At 36.4% G+C, this 20,153-nt stretch overlaps 2 protein-coding genes, 1 non-coding gene and 2 pseudogenes across 4 annotated transcripts; 3 read left to right on the forward strand and 2 right to left on the reverse strand.

Moving 5' to 3' along the window:
* Positions 1-3,727: 3,727 nt before the first annotated feature.
* On the forward strand, positions 3,728-7,522 carry LOC116137624 (annotated as a pseudogene).
* Positions 7,523-9,865: 2,343 nt separating this feature from the next.
* Positions 9,866-20,013, forward strand: LOC116137625 (annotated as a pseudogene).
* LOC116137659 lies at positions 12,086-12,215 on the reverse strand. Its single transcript, XR_004129214.1, has one exon. It is a non-coding gene; the product is annotated as a small nucleolar RNA snoR111 (small nucleolar RNA).
* Positions 13,250-16,329, forward strand: LOC116137588 (protein CLMP1-like). 2 transcript variants are annotated; one of them, XM_031423285.1, is made up of 2 exons: positions 13,252-13,443; positions 13,959-16,329. In XM_031423285.1, exon 2 carries the CDS (start codon positions 14,028-14,030, stop codon positions 15,963-15,965), a length of 1,938 nt encoding a protein of 645 aa, XP_031279145.1. In that variant the 5' UTR covers positions 13,252-13,443; positions 13,959-14,027; the 3' UTR covers positions 15,966-16,329. The 2 variants fall into 2 exon arrangements, with proteins under 2 accessions (XP_031279144.1, XP_031279145.1); XM_031423284.1 differs by having other exon boundaries at positions 13,250-16,329.
* Positions 17,534-18,906, reverse strand: LOC116137593 (1-aminocyclopropane-1-carboxylate oxidase). The gene is made up of 3 exons (XM_031423288.1): positions 18,776-18,906; positions 18,357-18,693; positions 17,534-18,146 (listed from the first exon to the last, which is right to left on the reverse strand). The coding sequence occupies exons 1-3, from the start codon at positions 18,904-18,906 to the stop codon at positions 17,856-17,858; spliced, it is 759 nt and encodes a 252-aa protein (XP_031279148.1). The 3' UTR covers positions 17,534-17,855.
* Positions 20,014-20,153: the final 140 nt, after the last annotated feature.

Consider the following 20,153-nt stretch of genomic DNA (forward strand, 5'->3'; position numbering starts at 1 on the left):
ATTAAAGCTTTCTTGCTAACCTGCCAGATGGTTAAGAGATATTTGTTGGTCAGATGAGGCCTGATAAGTTTTGAAAATATCTAGCGACAGCAATTTAATGCTTCCTTTGTCTCGTCATAAAGACACGACACCAATCAAACTACAAAACGAGGAGTGCGTTCTGATAGTTATGCCGGTTTGCAAGAGCAGACCAAACTCATTAATGCCAACTGCTAGTTAAATGAATACGTGGCATGGCCATGAATTTCTCGCCTTCTCATGTGAGTCATGTTTACCCGTGGCGGTGGTGGGTAATTAAGATTAGGGGTGTTTAGTTCTGGGTATTCTGTACTTTTTTAAGGAATCAGAATCGAAACCAGAATTGATGGTTCCTTGAAATTTGGAACTAGAATCGAAACCGTCGGTTCTGATTCCTAGGTACCCAGAACCAGAACCTGTAACAACGGTTCCGGTTCTAGGTATTCTGTAAAATTCATGATCCCTCAAAAGTTTTAAAATGACAAAAAAACCTTTAAAAACTTACAAATACCCCCCCAACTGGTACTTGTTAACAAAAATAAAATTACAAATTATAAATTCAAAATTACAAACTCTATTACTTTGTAAAGATAGATTCTCAAAAGTCAAACCAACTTACTTTAAATGTTATGAAATATAAATATAAATGTATTCACATTATTTTTTCTACAAAAGTTTTTATTAACTCCCCTAATCTTTAATTTTATTTTATATTAGTTTCGGTTCCTGGTTCCGGTTCCGGTTCCTAAATATAGGAACCAGAACCAAAACCGCACAGTAACGGTTCCAAAAATTTGGAACCGAAACCTATCCATTGACGACTGGTTTTGGGTAGGAACCGAAACCAAACCCAGGGTACTCGTCGGTTCCAGTTCCAACCGGTTCTTTTGAACACCCCTAATTAAGATAGTGTGGGAGAATTGAAAATAGTATAGATAGATACCCGATCTTAGATTTGATTCCTCGTATGAATATTTAGTGATGAAAATAAACTAAGTCGGGATCAAATATTCCTTGATCCAAGCCCAAACCTAATCTCATAACAATGGCCTAAGTCTGATCCGAGCCTGTCACGGGTATGACCAGTAAGGCCCAAACCTAACTCGGGTTTGTCACGGGTATGACAAGTAAAGCCCAAGCCTAGGTTAACAGGCTTTTTGTAACCTCAGGCTCGACTCAAGCCTGTCAATTTTTATAATGTGAATTTTTAAATATTAATAAATTTAAAAAAAAAAATTTATATTTTTAATTCTGGAAACAATTTTTAAATATTAATTTATTTTTGAATACTCACCAAATATATAAATAACTTTCTACAAAGTGCATCCATCCATCCATATAGGGTTTTAAAAAATGAGTATATATAAGTAGGATAATCTTGTAATTAAATATATAGTATAAGGGTAATTTAGTATAATTAATACTAAAATTGTTGGGCTGGGACGGGCTTGAAGACATACCCAGGATCAGCCCACACCCGAGGTCGGGCCTTAAAATCAGGCCTAACCCAAGCCCAGGAACATCGGATAAAGCCCGATCTTTTCAGGCCGAGTACTTGAAAATATCAGATCTATTGTCATCTCTATGAGCATTCACAATTTAAGTGAGGATTGTAATGGTGGATTCAAGTTACTGCGTTTAATCTCTTTCTAAGGATTTAAGTGAGGGAGATTGTAAGAGTAGGTTGTTGTGCTAATGTCTTCCAATAACTAAAGATTAGTTAGATTTAAGTGGAGAATATTGTCGATGGATTATGATACTAATTTCTCCCGAGGATTGAGAATTAATCGAGTATATGTGTAAACTGGTTTTGATTAAAAAAAAAAAAAAATCCATTTATAATCTTATACAATTATACTAGCTGATTAAAGGATCATCCAAAGTTTAGTGTTCAAATCCAAGAGCAGAGAATTTTTCCGTTTTTTATTGCCAGTCAATTGTTTAAAATTCCACAAGTTTGTCCAATTAAAACAATAGTCAAAATAGAAAGGAAAGGGGGAAAATGGATTTAACGGCCGTACTGACAGCATTAACTTAAAGAAAACGATTCGATGAAAATTGCCCGCCTAACGTGGGCCGTTTTCACCCCTCATAAAACCTCTCTCTCCCTCTTCTTCTGTCAACGAACCAATTCTCTGTGTTGTTTAAAACCAAACCAAACCAAACTTGTACACAAACTCGCATCATCTTCATTCCTTCACCTTTCTTCTCCTTTGCAGGAAACGACACTAAAATAATTTAAAAAGAAAAGAATTTTTTTTTTTAAATAAAATTTATTAAGTTCTGAATGGTGGAGTCCTCAATGGTTGGCTTTCTAGTTCCAGCTTGAAATCGGAACAACAGCCTCCGTCAACGGCGGACGCGCGTCACAACCGATGTGATGGCGGCGGAGGAAGAGGCGGAGCGGAGAACAACAAGGATACCTTGTGTCGATATGATGGAGATATAAAGGACGCGTTTGACTGCTTGTGGACATAGTTTCTGTACATGGGATTTCACTCATTGAGAAACAAAAATGACTGTCCTGTTGCGGTTATTTCAACTACCAAACATATTTTCCCTAATTTATTGCTCAATAAGGTTAGTTGCTCCGCCATTTTCAATCATTTACTACAATTTATTACTATTTCTCATGATATTTTCTAGAATTTTTCCGGTTAGTCTCTTGCAGAGGAGTGTGTAAAAACATTTGTATTTTAGCAGATTCTTTTCCGCTAGCTGACAAATAAGTATTTGTTGATCTAAGCATGAATTTAATTAATTTGAAATGGATGTTTTAGTATTGAAGAGAACGTCTGCTGCTCAAGTAGCGAAGTCTGTATCACCAGTTCAACATCTACATCAAGCATTAAACAGGTCAGTTTATAGGCAAAAAATGCAATTAGATTTGTTAGTTTATGTGGATAATAGTTTAGAGTATGTGTCTAATGTTTGTGTTCATGTGAACTTGTAAGGTTTTTTTTTTTTTTTTGGGTTGATCACGGGTGTCCGGGCCAGCTTGCGTGCCTCAACTACTCCTAGGGCCTTGAAAGTCCGATGAGATAATCTCCTATGGTCAACCCTATTAGCACTGGAGACTCAAACTCAGGAATCTCTTTTTTTATTTGTCATCAGGTCACTCAGTGGTGGTTAGGACTGTTAAGGTGTTGGTTGGTGATTGGTTGATTCATTAAGTAGTGTTCTTTGTTCGATTCTTAGACAGGGCTGTGAGGTGTCAGTTAAGGAGGTGATGGCCTATTGGCTTTACTTGAGGAGAAGAAGGAAAGATGGAGCAAAAAGAAGCCCAGACCAACATGCAAATTCTACATGAATTTTTGTATTTTCTGCGGAAGCAAAAGCTTGAAGAGCCAATGAGGTACTTAATATTATGTGGATTAGTTAGTAGTTTTTTTAGAATCAACATATGTTGAAGGCAGTTTAGAAACAAAAATATTCTTAGTGAATTTTGCTATCAGAACTATTTAGAACTTCAAATTGAACTTATAATTGATTTATGAGGAGTCTTGTTGTTCTATTGTAATTATTATCTGTGCTTATTATCTTATTGAAGATCTTCAGGCTTGACAATTGAGTTTGTTTAAGCTCATTTGATTTTATTTTTGGTTTATTGGTCATTTCACTTTTGTAGATTCAAACTGATCTTCAGAGCATAAGGAGGACATACAGCTGTAGAGAGACATAGAAAGGAATTACACATGGCTAGAGAGAGATGTTACTAAAACGAAGGACTCCTGATGATGTCAGTGCAGCAAAACCAGGACCTTTACAGATCGATAAAATAGCAAAGGCATAGCTCTAAGGCCCACAATGTACAAGGGTGGCTAGTTTCATCCAATTCACACAATACAGAAGAATAGATGAGATGGCTCAAGTAAGCTCTCAAGGTGTCCAAATTAGGGATGTTTGCGGGTTGTTGGTTCACAACATGTTACTCAACTCGGACTGCCTACTGCAAGAAAAAGGCGAGTCCACCAGGTATTTTACTTGAAAATTCAAAGAGTTTTGATTTTTCTTGGCGAAGTTGCCCTAAAAATTTGGTGTTAGACCATGGTCAAATTAATGTGCTGTCCAATCACAATTTTTACAACAAATTATTATTTCCTTTTGACCAAATGGTTCTTGGTATTCTATTTGATACAGTTCAATGACTTGCAAGAGTATTACTTACAAAAACGGCGGCAGGGCCAGACAACACATAAAACAGGAGGAAGGGACAATAGCGCAATAAATAAAGAAGGCTATAATCTGCTCTTAAGGATTTCCAATCTGTGCTAACTAATTTTACAGTACAGTGAATGATTTCTCCAGTAATGATTTTGGTTTTCATATTTCAGTTTTGTTCAAGAAAAACTTATGAGTAACACCTTTTATGTGTGTTTATTGTCTGTTCTATGATATTTCCAAATACTCTGTTTAGTCACTATATATCTGTTGTTGGTTCAAAACTTCAAATTAGTCGATTGAGGGTCTTGCTGAACCAAGGCAGGGGGACCTCCACGCTGCAAATATTGTCTCGAGGGGAGTCAAAATGTAATCATATATACAATTTCAGTTAACTTTATATTTAAGTTCTGAAAATGTTTTCTGGCATCTATCTTTTAGGTAGACTTGCTCCATTGCTCTGGCTATAAGTTGTACTATTTTGTAGTACAATGTTGCTTTATGTTCTGTTATGACAAGTGTTTAATGAAATGATTACTTCCATGCTTAACTCTTTATACTCTTGAAAAAACTTCTGGTCGAAATGATTGTAATTGAACTTCTTTCTTTGGAAAATCTGCCAGCCTCTCTATGTCATGTAAATTAAACAGCTATACAAGTTCTCTGATTCTTTTAATTATTTTTGCAGTATAGAATTGATCGTGATAATGAATTGATGTACTGCCGGAGTTTCAAGGCGCATTAAGATTTTTGAATTTTCCTCAGTAAGTTTCGGACATGATAGTCTGATTTGGTGCAGGGACAGGTGGAATTGATGATTTCAATTGTGATAAGTATGTAGAATTGCCTGTGGGAAAAAGCTTTTCTATTATTTGTATAGTAGCAATGAATCATGACATCTCGTGATGGGTTGGGGTACTGCTTGTGGACTATTTAGAGCATATTGTATATCAACTCTACAATAGTACTTTACAATCTTACTGTTAAGATGAAAATTTCTTGCTTCTGCTTGAGATTGCTATGCAGTATGGGGCACCGTCAATAAATTATTTTGACTCATGTTGTATGCTTTGTGATTACTGTTATTGATTATTCAATACCTGCTTATTTCATTGCTAAGATGTTTAATGAACCAACAGATGTGCATTACCCATTACGGAAATGCCCACCGAGCTAAACTTAGTTGCTTGAGTTGGAGCAATGTACGAAAAATCACATTGCAAGCAGTGATTATGAGGGGAATGTAAGTTTGGGATGTAATGACTAGTCAGGTATAGATTAGTATATATCTTTCTTTTAGCTTCAAGGCCACATGCTCATGCAGTTCGATTAAACTTGGGTTTATTATCATGAAATGTCATCTTTCCATATTTTCTGGTTATTTATCTATATGAATTTTTTTTCCTTTCAGAGTGTGATGGAATATGAGGGGCATGAGAAAGGGCTTGGAGTGTTGATTTTTCAGTATCTGAACCTTCATGCTTGTACTGGTAGTGATGATGACTGCAAGGTACTTGTGCAACTGTTTCCTGTTAAACATGAATTTAAGATTTGAGGAATGTGGAGCTCATGTTAGCCTATTGCTTTAAAGAAAAAGCTGCTGACAATCTAAGGGCGTGGCTTTCGCATGTCATAGAAAGTAGAGGAAGAGAAGAGAAAAATTAATTGGGGACTTCATCCAGGCGCAAAATCTTGATCTATGTCCCCTTTGGTGGCCAATATAGTATCGCAAACTATAGCTGGCCTATATACCAGTGGCGGTAACTTGCATCTTCGTCAAGTTAAGCTTTAGCATTCTGTAAGACACATTTAAATGAAGCAGAATGGGCAGTTGTGATTATAATATCCTTAACGCTTTTGTTAATTTTACATATTTCACAAAGTTAAGGATTTTATGACTACTATCATGAGATTCAATATTGTGGAGCATTTCTCAGATTCTAGGTGTTTGTTTAATAATTGGCCTGATCTCTGCTAAATTGTCTATTGCATTTAGAGTCCTTCTACCTTCTAACAATAGTTATGAGTCGGTCGAGTGGACATTTAGTTGCTGGTAATTTTTGTTTACCTGGTTTCCAAATGGTATTGTTAGTTGATTTTTCAAACGGTTTCTTCGTGCATGTTATTTGACAGGTTAAAATCTGGTGCACCAAGCAGAAGCAAGTGCTTTTAGCATTGATATGAAAGCAAATATTTGTTCTGGCAAGTATAATCCCGGGTCCAGTATTCATTAGCGGTGTGTCTCTCTAATTTTTTACTGGATTTTTGTATAATGTGCCGACATTGTTATCCAGAGTTACTGTAGACATTCTTCCGAAAGAATATAAGCTTAATATTTTTTAAAATCTGATGTAAACTGCAGTGTGTGTATTTCGTACCTGTATATGATTGATAAAAGTGAATTAATTCCGACAAGTTTTACCGAGGGTGTCTTTACTTATTATAATTTTGGAAAAAATAAATAATTAAGGAGTTTCAAAATTTTTGCAGGTGGGTTCCGCAGATCACAATATTCACTATTATGATTTGAGAAATATAGCCAGCCACTTGTGTTCAGCGGGACAAAGAAAATCTGTTTCATATGTGAAATTTTACTATAAAATGAACTGGCTTCTGCATCTACTGACAGCACATTGCGCTTGTGGGAGTAAGGGAAACATTCCAGTAAGTTTAGTGCCTTCAGCAATTTCTTCCGTTCAGGCTTTTATCATTGTGATATTTCATTGTTTTCAAGTACAATGATCGTTAGTTGTATTATCAATACATCGATCAGTAGTCTCACATATGTGTTCTTTATAGCATTAAATACTATATTTAAGATACTAGTTCTGAAATACAAATACAATGTTTTTATGTTTTGGTATTTTTTCAGATACGCACTTTAGAGGCCACACCAATGAAGGAATTTTGTGGGTCTCTCAGTAAACAGTGAATACATAGCCTGTGGTAGTGAAACAAATGAGTGTTGTGTATCAAAGGTCAGGAATCATTCAGTGATCAGTTATTTTTCCATCAAATTTTGAAGTAATTTAGTTGTGCCGGTACTTTTGCAGGCGGTCTCCAAACCTGCAGCTTTCTACAGATTAGTTTTGATATAGAAGATGCTGATAACAATGTGGCACCTATTTCATCAGTGCAATTTGCTGGAAGAGTGATAGCCCAACAATGTTGACTGCAAACAGTAAAGGAACAATAAAAGTACTTGTACTCGCAGCCTAAACGGTAAAATCAAAATCAAAATCAATTAAAATTAGTTTACGATCAAGATAGTAAATTTGTATATGCGATTAAATGTGAAATTGGTTGGTTAGGAAAGTTCTCAGGTTCACTTCTCAGTACCGAATATTTATGTATCAACAATGTAGTTCTCAAGCCTCTATATATGGCGTCTTTATCATTATATAATCGTAAAAGTATAGATTTAGAAAACCCTCTATTAATTTTATGAATGTTATGTTAGGTGCTTACAATTTTTCAAGCTGTTTTGGTCACAAAATAAATTCTAGATGGGTGTTCAAAACCGATTAACCGTTTTCTGAGACCAAACGGTTTTTTCGGTTTATGAAATTTTTTTGAATTGAAACGAACTGTTTAGGGGAAAACCGGTTTTGCACGTTTTCCCCTTAAGGTTAAATTATTATTTTTTTAATTTTTCTTGATTTAAATTGCAAACATTAACAATATATTAAATAAAAATTAAACATTTATACATATGTAATAAGGATTTAGGTTTAGGGATTTTTTTAATATTTTAATTAATATAATATATATTATTATAATATTGTAAAAGGTTAGTAAAATCGGTTTGTATTTTCTCTCAAACCGGTAATTAATCGAAATCGAAGGTAGTTTTTGTCTTTTTTTGAGCACCCCTGTTTCTAGTATGGAATAGCATGAGAAACGCGTAAAGAAATCACGTGTTAACATTCTTTCTGAAATCAAAGCAGTTAAGTGAGGAGACATTTATGATTTATGTCATTCTCAAGCCTTGTATTTGTGTTTATTGTGGTGATTTGGGTTGACAAATGCAGTTCCATCCTTCTTATACCAAACAAGACGGAAGGTAGAAAATTCAAACTCCATTAAGTAACAATAGCATGTGATGCTTCAAAGACGATGAAAAAGGCGTCTGTGTTGTGTATTTGCCGTAAAGTCAGAGGTATTCAATTGTCCAGCATCTTTGAATTTCAACCAAAACGTAAATGATAACAACTACTTGGTAAATTCTTCCCTCCATTATCATGTTTCAACTGCACGATACGTGGAACGAATTAGAAATAATATAGATAGGTATACGATCTCAGTCGATTCGAATTTGAACATTTACGATTTAAGTGGAGAGGTTGTTGACGGTGAGTTATTGTTGATCTTTTTGAGAATTAGTTGAGATGTAGATAAATTAACCCAAAGTTTGATTTAAAAAAAAAAAAAAAAGTTTCCAACTATGGTTATAAGTATCATAAGATACAGATACATATTTTACAATACAAATTGATACGGATCGCTAACGATAAGTATCAGATAGTATATCTTAAGCCTTTCAATATGTTGATATGTATTCTAGATACAATATGTATCTATTAGTATCTTTAAAAAATCGATACGACTTATTAATTTGAGTCGAAAGTTTTTTAGGTCGGATCGAGTCATTCATCCTGGTTCACTAAAACATGTCCAAATACCCATTTTTTATAGAGAAAGTGAAAAAGAAGATGTGTTACCTATTTTGCGTGATAATAATAACACAGTGGAGATATAGATATGAAATAATCTTGGAAATGATATGAATGGTTGAATAGAAAAAATATAGATTCTTAATTTTGTGATTAATTTTGATTATGTGATATTATAATTTAAAACCAATAATATCACAAAATTCGTTAATTAATCATAAGGATGATTTTAATTTTAGAAAAAATTTATTATTTTATTAATTTAAAAAAAAAATCGTATCTATAATAATACAAGATAACTAACAAAAAGAATAATACTACACATATATCATTTTTATACAACATGATGTGGTAAGATATAATTGGGTAAAAGTTTAATTTAACTATTAGCCAATCATATCTTTCCACATATATGTATAGAAAATGTTGTATGAAAAGATGTATTGTAGTATTACTCATACAAAAAAATCAATTTCCATACGGAATCTGACAACCACGTTTCCAATGCCGAAAAGTTCATTTGACTTTGAATAGGATGCAAAGAAAAGTAGCATTATAAAAAGATAAGTCCGGTTAAAGGGACGTGAGCGTCAATCGCGAGTGAATAAATTGTGTGAGGCTTAATGGCCACTAGTTCAGCACCACGTGTTATTAGGTAACTTTTCCGAAATCAAGCAAGACAATTGGGGTTAACTTTCCACGTGTTGTCGAATTATTGGCCTCGCTTCTCACTTTTGCCTTCAGCCTTCAGATCCTGATATCAGCATTTGCGTCTCTATGATTCATCTATATCTCTAATCAAACTTTAAAAAAAAAAAAAAAAAAAAACTTTTTTTATTTACTTTTCGAACCCCGAGATCCCCTCTAGCATTATATTCTCTTTGAACCAGAATTCGAAGATCATAACAAAGAGATTCTTCAAGAGATTTCTGTGGCATAACTCCAAACTCTTGTAATTCAAAATTCTCAATTTCGAATTTTTAAAAGTTTTGGCGCGAAAGATATGAAACTCGATGGATTTGGAGAGGAGAGAGTGCGCAGTAATGGAGTCAGCTCCGACGGAGAATCCAGCGGCTCGGTGGACGGGATAAAAGCGGATGATAAAGACAGGAGGAGGTGTTAGTGCCGCCGTTAAACTTTGCGATGGTTGATAACGGTATTTTCAGGTCTGGCTTTCCGATTCTGCCAATTTCGGCTTCTTAAAGTCCCTAGGGCTCCGTTCAATTATGTGAGTAAAATTTAAATTAAAAAGAATAATGCTTATTGTGTATATGTATTTTTGAAGGTGTATATATAATATTTTTGAAAATTTGTTAGATATTTGTGCCCAGACCTATCCAGATTCGAATATGAGTTTTTGAAGGCGAATGGAATTATACTTTTTCAGTTTGGGATGATGGATGCAAGGTAGGGAGTAGATTTTGGCTATTTTGTTCATTTTGTATAATTAGTTTAATTGAGTGATTGGCGGTATCGAATTGTTAGTTGATCCCCATATTATATGAATTATGCGTGCATATATAACGGTTTTTGTTAATGAGGTGATCATGTTCAAAGTCGCCATATGGATCTCTTTAGTCTGGAGAATACATGTGGTGTGAAGTTGCTATTAACCAAAATGTGTTCTTGAGTCCACCTAGCTACTGAGATTTGTGATATAATTTTGGTAGTTTGATTTTAGGGAGATATTGATATGCCCTTTTCTGAGATTGGTTGTTGGTAGTCATGACTGAGCATCAAATTGCTGCACCAATACAACACTGAATTCATTTTGCGTAATGTCTGGCCTAGCATGTGGATAATTATGTCACAAGAAATATCTCTTAATTCTGGCCTCTATGAGAGTTTCTTTAAACCGTAGAATCTTGTCTTCATTTCCTTGATATTCATTTAAAATGACCAGCTGGCTGATCTGTTGACTTACTCACAGAAGTTGTCCCTCTTACCCCTTTTGCTTCCATAATTGAGGGCATTTGCAAAATCCTTGACTTTTATTAGTACTGTCACTAAGAAGTGAAGAAGTCTAAGCCAATGCTGTGATTAGTATGTAGTCTTTTGATCTGTGTACATCAGGTGATCAATGAATGTTTGAAAGTATTTTCTCTTTTGAATGTTTGTCAGCTTCTGGAAATAGATCTCCATGGGTACACGTTTATAAAATGAATTTGTACCATTTTGGAGGGGCAGAGCTATGCTGTGAAAACATATGAAGAGATTGAATATGCTCGTTAGTTTTTGCAGTATCATGATAAATGACCTTCTTCTATTTGTGACTTGGCATATTGGTGGTGATTATGGTAATACAACCTTATTAAGAAGCATACAAAGTCATACAAAGAGTCAAATCCACCCTTGAAAGAAGGAAAAGAGAGAGAGAAAGAGGCAATCATGAATTCAAGGGTTGGATTTGACCTTTATGATTTTGTATACTTTGTAGGTTGTATTAGTGGTGTTTATTAGAAGCTCCCAATATTATGCCACCGGTTGTTTCTTTCTGCCAGTAGTAATGGATTCTGGTGGAAAATAAGTTGGTTGATTATTAATACATTAGGCATCCAAAATGCCATTTTCTTCAGCACATGTAAGTTTATAACCAATGGAACAGGAGCCTTTTGTAAACATTCCGGAGGAAACAATTCGTGAAGCATTGACAGTACTCTAGTACACTCACTTGACTTCAAGATTACTCATGATTATATTTCTCTCTTTCCAATCGCTATGTATGTTATTGGCACCAGATACAGGAATCACCCTATCCTAATTCATTGCAAACGAGGGAAGGTACTTCAGCTATGCCATGTTCTTTTCACATTATAACTAAAATCAGTAGTTTGAATATTTCCACCAATTAGTTGTGAATGTGTTATGCAGCATCGCACTGGGTGTCTTGTGGGTTGCTTAAGAAAACTGCAAAAATGGTGCTTGACTTCCATTTTGATGAGTACCAGAGGTTTGCTGTGCTAAAGCTAGGCTATCAGACCAGAGGTTCTGGAGTTGTTCGATGTTTCCAGCTTGAAGAACATGCCAATGTCATTTTCTGTTTGAAGAGATAACAAAGATATCGATACGTGAGAGGTTTTTTCTCCACAACACAAGATCGAAGAGATGGGTTTTAGAAATCGTTCTTTGCATAATACAACTGGTTGTTTTATGTCTTTCTCTCATTTAACAAGTTTAAGCTTTGCAGAGAATCTCATTTTTGTTTTTTAGAAAAAAAAAAAAAAAAAGTTTGAATGTGGACGAGCAACAATCGAATCGTCAATCAAGAGAGTGACGACTGAAACGATATCTCCGGCCGTTGACTTTGTTTACCTCACGTTCTCCCAAATGAAGAGACACACAAACTGTCCTCCATTACGATATAGAACTGAGGTTTTGATTTGATCTAAAATTTTTCTTCAGAAAAAGATGAAACCAAATCAAGGAATTTCCATAAAAAACTGCAATACAAAAAAAAAATAAAAAAAAAAAAATACTATAAACGAAACTCAAAGAAAGCCTATTGCAAATTGAAACCACAATTCCACCACCGTGCTGTGCTTTAGAAATTTGGGTTGGGCGGGGAATTTATAAGTTTCCCAGGACAAACCCTAGAGACTTGTAATTTAACGAAGCACCCGCAGTCTGGGCTTTTAATAAGCCCTTAACTTGAAATTGGGCCTCCAACTTTGCCCATTACGTTAATTTAATGAGAGAAGTGACTTTTAGCATTTTTAAAAGAATCAATAATCCCATTATTAAGTATACCTTATTTATATTTTAAATAATAATTCTTTTAAATCTAATTTAATCCATAATTATTTTTTTACATTTAAACAGGTTTTTTTACATCAAGAATATATTTACCGATGTATAGGCTGACTCTCTACTCGACTACAAAGAGGGTGATGTGGTCAGTATGAGTACTCCTCATGTCACACTTACATGGAGTTAGGAGAATCGGTAAGTATAGTATATCCTTTTCTTTAATCTCATTTTCTAATTTTGGATTTAATATCTTTTAGATTATTTTGTTTGAATTCAATTTATAAAGATCCATTGAATATAACGTAGTAATATAGAAGATATATATATATATATATATAATATTTTTTTTTTTTTTTCTTTTCTTTCTTTTCTTTTCAAGTTTCTAAACTCTAGCGTATATAGAGATAATATGTTAAAATTTTAAAAGAATTTAAAAAAGCAGTCAAATAAATAAAAATAGTTTTTATAATATAGAAATCATTTATCTGTCACACGCACGGCAGGAAAATCTGCATTTATATTTAAGAAGATCCTGGTGGCCCCTGCATAAGCTGATGAATACACACATTTTGAAACGTCTTAATCAATGATTGATGAAAATAGTCTACAAATCAGACGGATGAGAATGACTTTGACCTAAAGATTTAGAAAATCCATTAAGGTAGTGGATTTATCTAGGGTTTCCAACTCCCCAAAACCCCATCTTCCATTTCTACTCTCTGAGAGCCCAACTTTTCTCCAAATTCCCATCTTGTCCTTTCATATTCAGCTCTTGAAACTTCACTGGGCATCACCCAATTCTCGATCTTCAAAGTAAAGCTAAAAGTTTTAAGCTTTGTAATTTGTAAGTACGTCCTTTACTCTCTCTATCTCTTTTTTTCTTCCATCTTTTTGTTCATAAAGGTAAAAAAATTTCCTTCAAAACAATTGAAAGATTGTTTGTTTAATCTTATTTTTATTGGATAGAAGGTTATATTGTGAGATATAATTGAGGGGTTGTTTGAGAGAATATAAAGTTTATTGTGTTATATGGGGAAGTCTGGAGGGAGAAGGAAGAAGGGCGGTTCAAACTCAAACCAAGTTTCAGTTGATAATTCAAATGCAAATGCTAACGGTGGTGTTGATTTGGACTCTTCAATATTTTTGAAGAGGGCCCATGAGCTTAAAGAGGAAGGTAACAAGAGGTTTCAAAGTAAGGATTATGTGGGTGCTCTTGAACAATATGATAATGCTCTTAGGCTTACTCCAAAAAACCACCCTGACCGGGCTGTGTTTCATAGCAATAGGGCTGCTTGTTTGATGCAAATGAAACCTATAGATTATGAGACTGTGATTGCTGAGTGTACTATGGCACTTCAGGTTCAGCCTAGGTTTGTTCGAGCTCTTCTTAGGAGGGCTAGGGCTTTGGAGGCCGTAGGGAAGTATGAAATGGCGATGCAGGATGTTCAGGTGTTGTTAGGGGCTGACCCAAATCACCGGGATGCTTTAGAGATTGGTCGACGATTAAGGACTGCATTGGGACCTCGCCAGGAGGCTCAGCAGGACCTCCAGAGCCGCCCATCCCCTGCTGCTCTTGGAGCTTCTGCTGTTCGTGGTGCACCAATTGCTGGCCTTGGGCCTTGTTTACCTGCTCGTCCAGTTGCAAAGAAGGCTGCAGCTTCACCGGCGTCAGTTGTATCTCTTACTAATAAGCTGGAGAAGCCCCAAATCAATTTGGCTACTGAAAATGGTTCTGAGACCAAAGTCCAAATGCCAAAGCTTGTGTTGAAGCCGTCAAATGGTTCTTCAAAAGCTTCTGGCAATCCAGGTAGGGATAGCCATAGAGAGCAGTCTCTATCTTCATCTGTGCAATTGCGTACCCGTGGACAGGCGTTGGAGGCCACAATTAGGTGGAGGCCATTGAAGCTTGTTTATGATCATGACATAAGACTTGCCCAGATGCCAGTGAATTGCAGTTTCAAAGTGTTAAGAGAGATTGTGAGCAAGCGTTTTCCTTCATCGAACTCCGTTTTGGTCAAGTACAAGGATAATGATGGAGACTTGGTAACTATTACCTGTACAGGGGAACTCAGGCTGGCAGAGGCCTCTGTAGACAGTCTTATGACAAAAGAGCCAGAAACTGACATATCTGAATCATTTGGGATGTTGAGATTGCATATTGTGGAGGTAAGTCCAGAGCAAGAGCCACCTTTGCTGGAAGAAGAGGAGGATAAACCTCTAGAGAGTGAGGGAACTAAGGGAGATGAAGGTGGGTCTCATTCGTCTCTTGGTGAGTCTGTTCTTGAAGCTGCTGATACTGAGATTGACAAGGCAGTGATAGAAGCTCCCAAGGAGAAATCAGGAGTTTCAGAAGATCCTGAGAACAAGGAAGTGGAGATGGATGATTGGTTGTTTGAGTTTGCTCAACTGTTCCGCACCCATGTTGGTATTGACCCTGATGCTCATATTGATTTGCATGAGCTTGGCATGGAGCTATGCTCAGAGGCTCTTGAGGAGACAGTTACCAGTGAAGAAGCTCAAAGCCTATTTGACAAGGCTGCCTTAAAGTTTCAGGAGGTGGCTGCTTTGGCTTTCTTCAATTGGGGAAATGTTCATATGTGTGCGGCAAGGAAACGAATCCCCTTAGATGAGTCTGCTGGAAAGGATGTTGTGACAGCACAACTTCAAACGGCTTATGACTGGGTTAAGGAAAAATATTCTTTGGCCAAAGAGAAGTATGAGGAGGCACTTTTGATCAAACCTGACTTTTATGAGGGTCTCCTGGCATTGGGCCAACAGCAATTTGAAATGGCCAAACTTCATTGGTCTTTTGCACTTGCTAAGAAAATCGATCTTTCGGGGTGGGATGCTGCTGAGACACTTCAACTTTTTGATAGTGCAGAGGAGAAGATGAAAGCTGCAACTGAAATGTGGGAGAAGCTAGAGGAGCAGAGAGCCCTTGAGCTAAAAGATCCAAATGCAAGCAAGAAGGATGAATTTTCAAAGAGGAGGAAGAAACAAGGAAGTGGTCCTGATGGAGAGCCCTCAGGAAGCGGTGGTCAGAACGAGCTTTCAGCTGATGAAGCTGCAGAACAAGCTGCTGTTATGAGATCACAGATACACCTTTTCTGGGGTAACATGCTTTTTGAACGATCCCAAGTTGAATGCAAATTAGGGATGGGTGGTTGGAAGAAAAATCTTGATGCAGCTGTTGATCGCTTCAAACTTGCTGGAGCTTCAGAGACTGACATTTCCATGGTTCTGAAGAATCATTTCTCCAATGGAGATGCAATAGAGGGAGATGAAAAGAAGAAACAGAATGGATGTTCTGGTGGTACTGATGAAGCTGATAACAAAAATGTGGCCAGTCGAGTATCACAGAATTAATGTCCGCATATTTAATGTCCACAGCGGCTTCAATGGATATTAACATGCATCCACAAATCACAAGCAGGTGCTTGGAAACGAAATTGCATTTTGCCTCAACTAAGGATGGCTTGCCTTCAGGAATTGAAAAATTTTCGGTGCCAATATTAAGAAGTGTGTAATCAAAAGATTTTAGATTTAGGGTCTCCCAGTTTATCTTCAGGGTGACAGTCTGCGAAATTGTTTGCAATACTGATGAGTTTCTTATAAACAGTTTTATGTACTTTAGGTTCTGATTTTTGGCTTTGCAGCCCCATATTTGTTTTAATGCGATTTATAACTGTCATGCTTGATGTTTTAAAGGGTATGGCATATTCATTGTTAAGAGTAGATGTTGCATTTCCTTTAACCCGTTTTATATTTGCCAAACTTTTGGCTATTACTTGAGAGTTGGAATTATCTCCCCTTCTCTTGGGATGCAGCAGGTTAATTCTCAATATGGGATGTGTACTATTATGAGGCCATTGTAGAAGACTGAGCTGAAGCAGAAAGAAACGGCTGTTTTTTTGTCTAGTTAAAATGATTTTATGCTTTTAAGTGTGGTGGAGTTGATGTGACGGTGTGAATTTTCTGCAAAATTTTGACTCACATGGGGGCAATGCTCTACCCTTGAGAAAAAGTTTGATAAATTGATTTGACTGCCTTCTCATTGGTCTTGACATGGGCCACATGGCTCATATCATCCTCCTAGTACACCAGAATATTCATTGCGTCAGTCCCCAAGTCCACTAGTTGCAGACTCAATTAGAGGAAACGTTACACCCAGATAACATAACAAAGTCGACCATGTGGCTCCGATCCGATGGTACACGTGGATTTAAACATGTGAATTCTATGTGGGAGTAATAGTAACTTTACTTCTCACTGTTCTAACTGTTGATGACCAATCTTGTATTGGCTATATTCTTCCATCTTTCCACCATCTGTACTCAACTCAATTAAGGGTGTGTTTCACAAGTGGTGACTAATTGTAACTGAGGTTGATGGTTCAGCACATCATTCAAAGGCATTCTGTGCTGTCCAGTTAATATAAACATTTATAAAATACAATAATACATAAGCATTATTGTCCATTCAGTCTCCATTTTTCATTTTTTTAATACCATCAGAATTGAGGTTACCAGAATCTGTGGTCCTCCCTTTTGTGGGAGAGGATAACTGTAACAGGAGCATTAGTGGATTCATAATTGAGGATATTTTTTTTTTCTCTCTTTATCTCTTTCTTTTAAATGGCCAATTGTGTGCCTCTCTAATGATATATAGTAACATCACTTTTTGATGAATTATGATAGCCTGGTGGAGTGGATCTTACGCAAATTTTAATGAGTGGAGTTCTATAGATTTTCCACTGGAAATAAATCTACTGAGATTACATATTTGTGGATTACAATTAGAGGTTATGAAGTCATGTTTATGGATTATAATTTTGAGAAATTGCTTCAAAAAATGAAACCCAGTTCAAAAAATGAGGGGTCCAAAGAGAAGCCCCACAAGCACAGCAGAAAGAATAAAAAGAGATTACAGCATAATAAGGCCAAAGAGATAGAATAATATTAAGATAGTTTGATATAAAGGCGATTCATGTTGGTCACTTTCTACATTAAGTAATTTATCAGCACCACAACAACTAGACTTGACTCTACAGAAGAGCCCTATTAGTCCAACCTTTCGGCTTATTTCAAACTATATGTTCCAAGCTAAGCCAACACACTCTTAAGCAACTACAAAAGCAAAACTTAAAATAATTAATTAAACAACTAATCCCCAACAATGAACTCAAAACACTGAGACTCCATCAGTAGTAGACTATACTTTTATTGACAGAACACTTTCTGAGTCATTTGGAGGGACTTAAACAGTTGCAATAGGGCCCAACTTGACAGTGGACTCCATAGCCTTCATGGCTTCGAATCTGGGTTCCTTGGCCTGGAACTTGAGTCCCGCATAGAGTTTCATGTAGTCCTCGAACACAAATTTCGGATAGAGTTGGATGTCTTCAGCTTCTTTCTCAACCAATGCAGGTGCTGGGTAGATCACAGCATCACTTCCTGGGTTGTAAAATGAAGCTATAGACATTCTGTTGCCATCAGGTTGAGCTAACACACGGTGCATGACACTCTTGTACTTGCCATTTGTAATGACCTGTGTTAAAAAGATCAGGACTTTATTATAAAACTCAACTGAAAAAGAAGAGAATTTTGAGCGGTGGCCATGTGGGTTGATGCTAATCATTAAGGAATCTAGGCTTCAACATATCAAAAATCTAGATGTGTACATATTGGGATAATATTTTAATACCAAATCTTAAACATATACAGAATATTTTAATTCTTGAAGTGAGTGAGTAAGTACCTCAAGCTGGTCACCAAGGTTGATGACAAGGGAGTGTTTCATGGGTGGGACATCGACCCATTGGCCATCTTTGAGGAGCTGGAGGCCACTCACTTTGTCATCCTGGAAGAGGAGGATGAGGCCACCAGCATCAGTATGGGCCCTGAGTCCCTTGATCAGATCTGGTTTGGGACATGGCGGGTAGTTGCTGACCTTGGTGCCGAAGGTTGGTGATCCTTTGCACCCATAAAAGGCCTTTTTAAAGTATCCCTTCTCCAGCCCCAGATTCTCACACAGCAAATCCAAAAGTTGCTCAGCTAGTTTCTCCACTTCAAGAGCAAACTCCTTCATTGCCTTCCTGTAAAAAAAAAAAATACTGAGTTGAGTTAAGACACATGATGAGGCTATTTTTGCTTAAGAATATTGTGAGTAAGAGTGACCTGTAATCTTCTTCAAGGTCAGGGATTTCAGAAATGTTTGATTCAGGAAGGTGGCGCAGGAAGAAAGTGCTTTCCCAGTCTAAGTCACTGACTTCAGACTGAACAGCTTCCAGGCCCTTACTGGCCACCATTTCCTTGACATTTGCAAAATCCTTGACTTTTATTAGTACTGTCACTAAGAGTGAAAGAGTCTAACCAATGCTGTGATTAGTATTAGTCTTTTGATCTGTGTACTACAGGTTGATCATGAATGTTTGAAAAGTATTTTCTCTTTTGATTGTTTGTCAGCTTCTGGAAATAGATCTCCATGGTTACACGTTATAAAAATGAATTTGTACCAACTTTTGGAGGGGCAGAGCTATGCTGTGAAAACATATGAAGAGATTGAATATGCTCGTTAGTTTTTGCAGTATCATGATAAATGACCTCTTCTTCTATTTGTGACTTGTTGGCTTTTGGTGTGATATGGTAATACTACCCTTATAAGAACATACAAAGTCATACAAAGAGTCAAATCCAACCCTTGAAAGAAGGGAAAAAGAGAGGAAAGAGGCAATCATGAATTTCAAGGGTTGATTTGACTCTTGTATGATTCTTTTATACCTCTTTGTAAGTTAGTATTAGTGGTGTTTTTTAGAAGCTCCCAATATTATTGCCACCGGGTTGTTTCTTTCTGCCAGTAGTAATGGATTCTGGTGGAATAAGTAGTTGGTTGATTATTAAACATTAGGCATCCAAAATGCCATTTTCTTCAGCACATTGTAAGTTTTAACCAATGTGAACAGGAGCCTTTTGTAAACATTCCGGAGGAAACAATTCGTGAAGCATTGACAGTACTCCTAGGTACCATTAACACTTGAACTTCAAGATTACTCATGAATATTTCTCTCTTTTTCCAATCTGCTATTTATGTTATTGGCACCAGATACAGGAACACCCTATCCTAATTCATTGCAAACGAGGGAAGGTACTTCAGCTATGCCATGTTCTTTTCACATTATAACTAAACTCAGTAGTTTGAATATTTCCACCAATTAGTCTGTGAATGTGTTATCCGCATCGCACTGGGTGTCTTGTGGGTTGCTTAAGAAAACTGCAAAAATGGTGCTTGACTTCCATTTTGATGAGTACCAGAGGTTGCTGCTGCTAAAGCTAGGCTATCAGACCAGAGGTTCATGGATTGTTCGATGTTTCCACTTGAAGAACATGCCATGTCATTTTCTTGTTTGAAGAGATAACAAAGATATCGATACGTGAGAGGTTTTTTTCTCCCCCCCCCGAATCGAAGAGATGGGTTTTAGAAATCGTTCTTTAGCTAATACAACTGGTTGTTTATTTCTTTCTCTCATTTAACAAGTTTAAGCTTTGCAGAGATCTC

Source organism: Pistacia vera, unplaced genomic scaffold (assembly GCF_008641045.1).
Source record: "Pistacia vera cultivar Batoury unplaced genomic scaffold, PisVer_v2 Contig331, whole genome shotgun sequence".
Classification (NCBI taxonomy): Eukaryota; Viridiplantae; Streptophyta; class Magnoliopsida; order Sapindales; family Anacardiaceae; genus Pistacia; species Pistacia vera.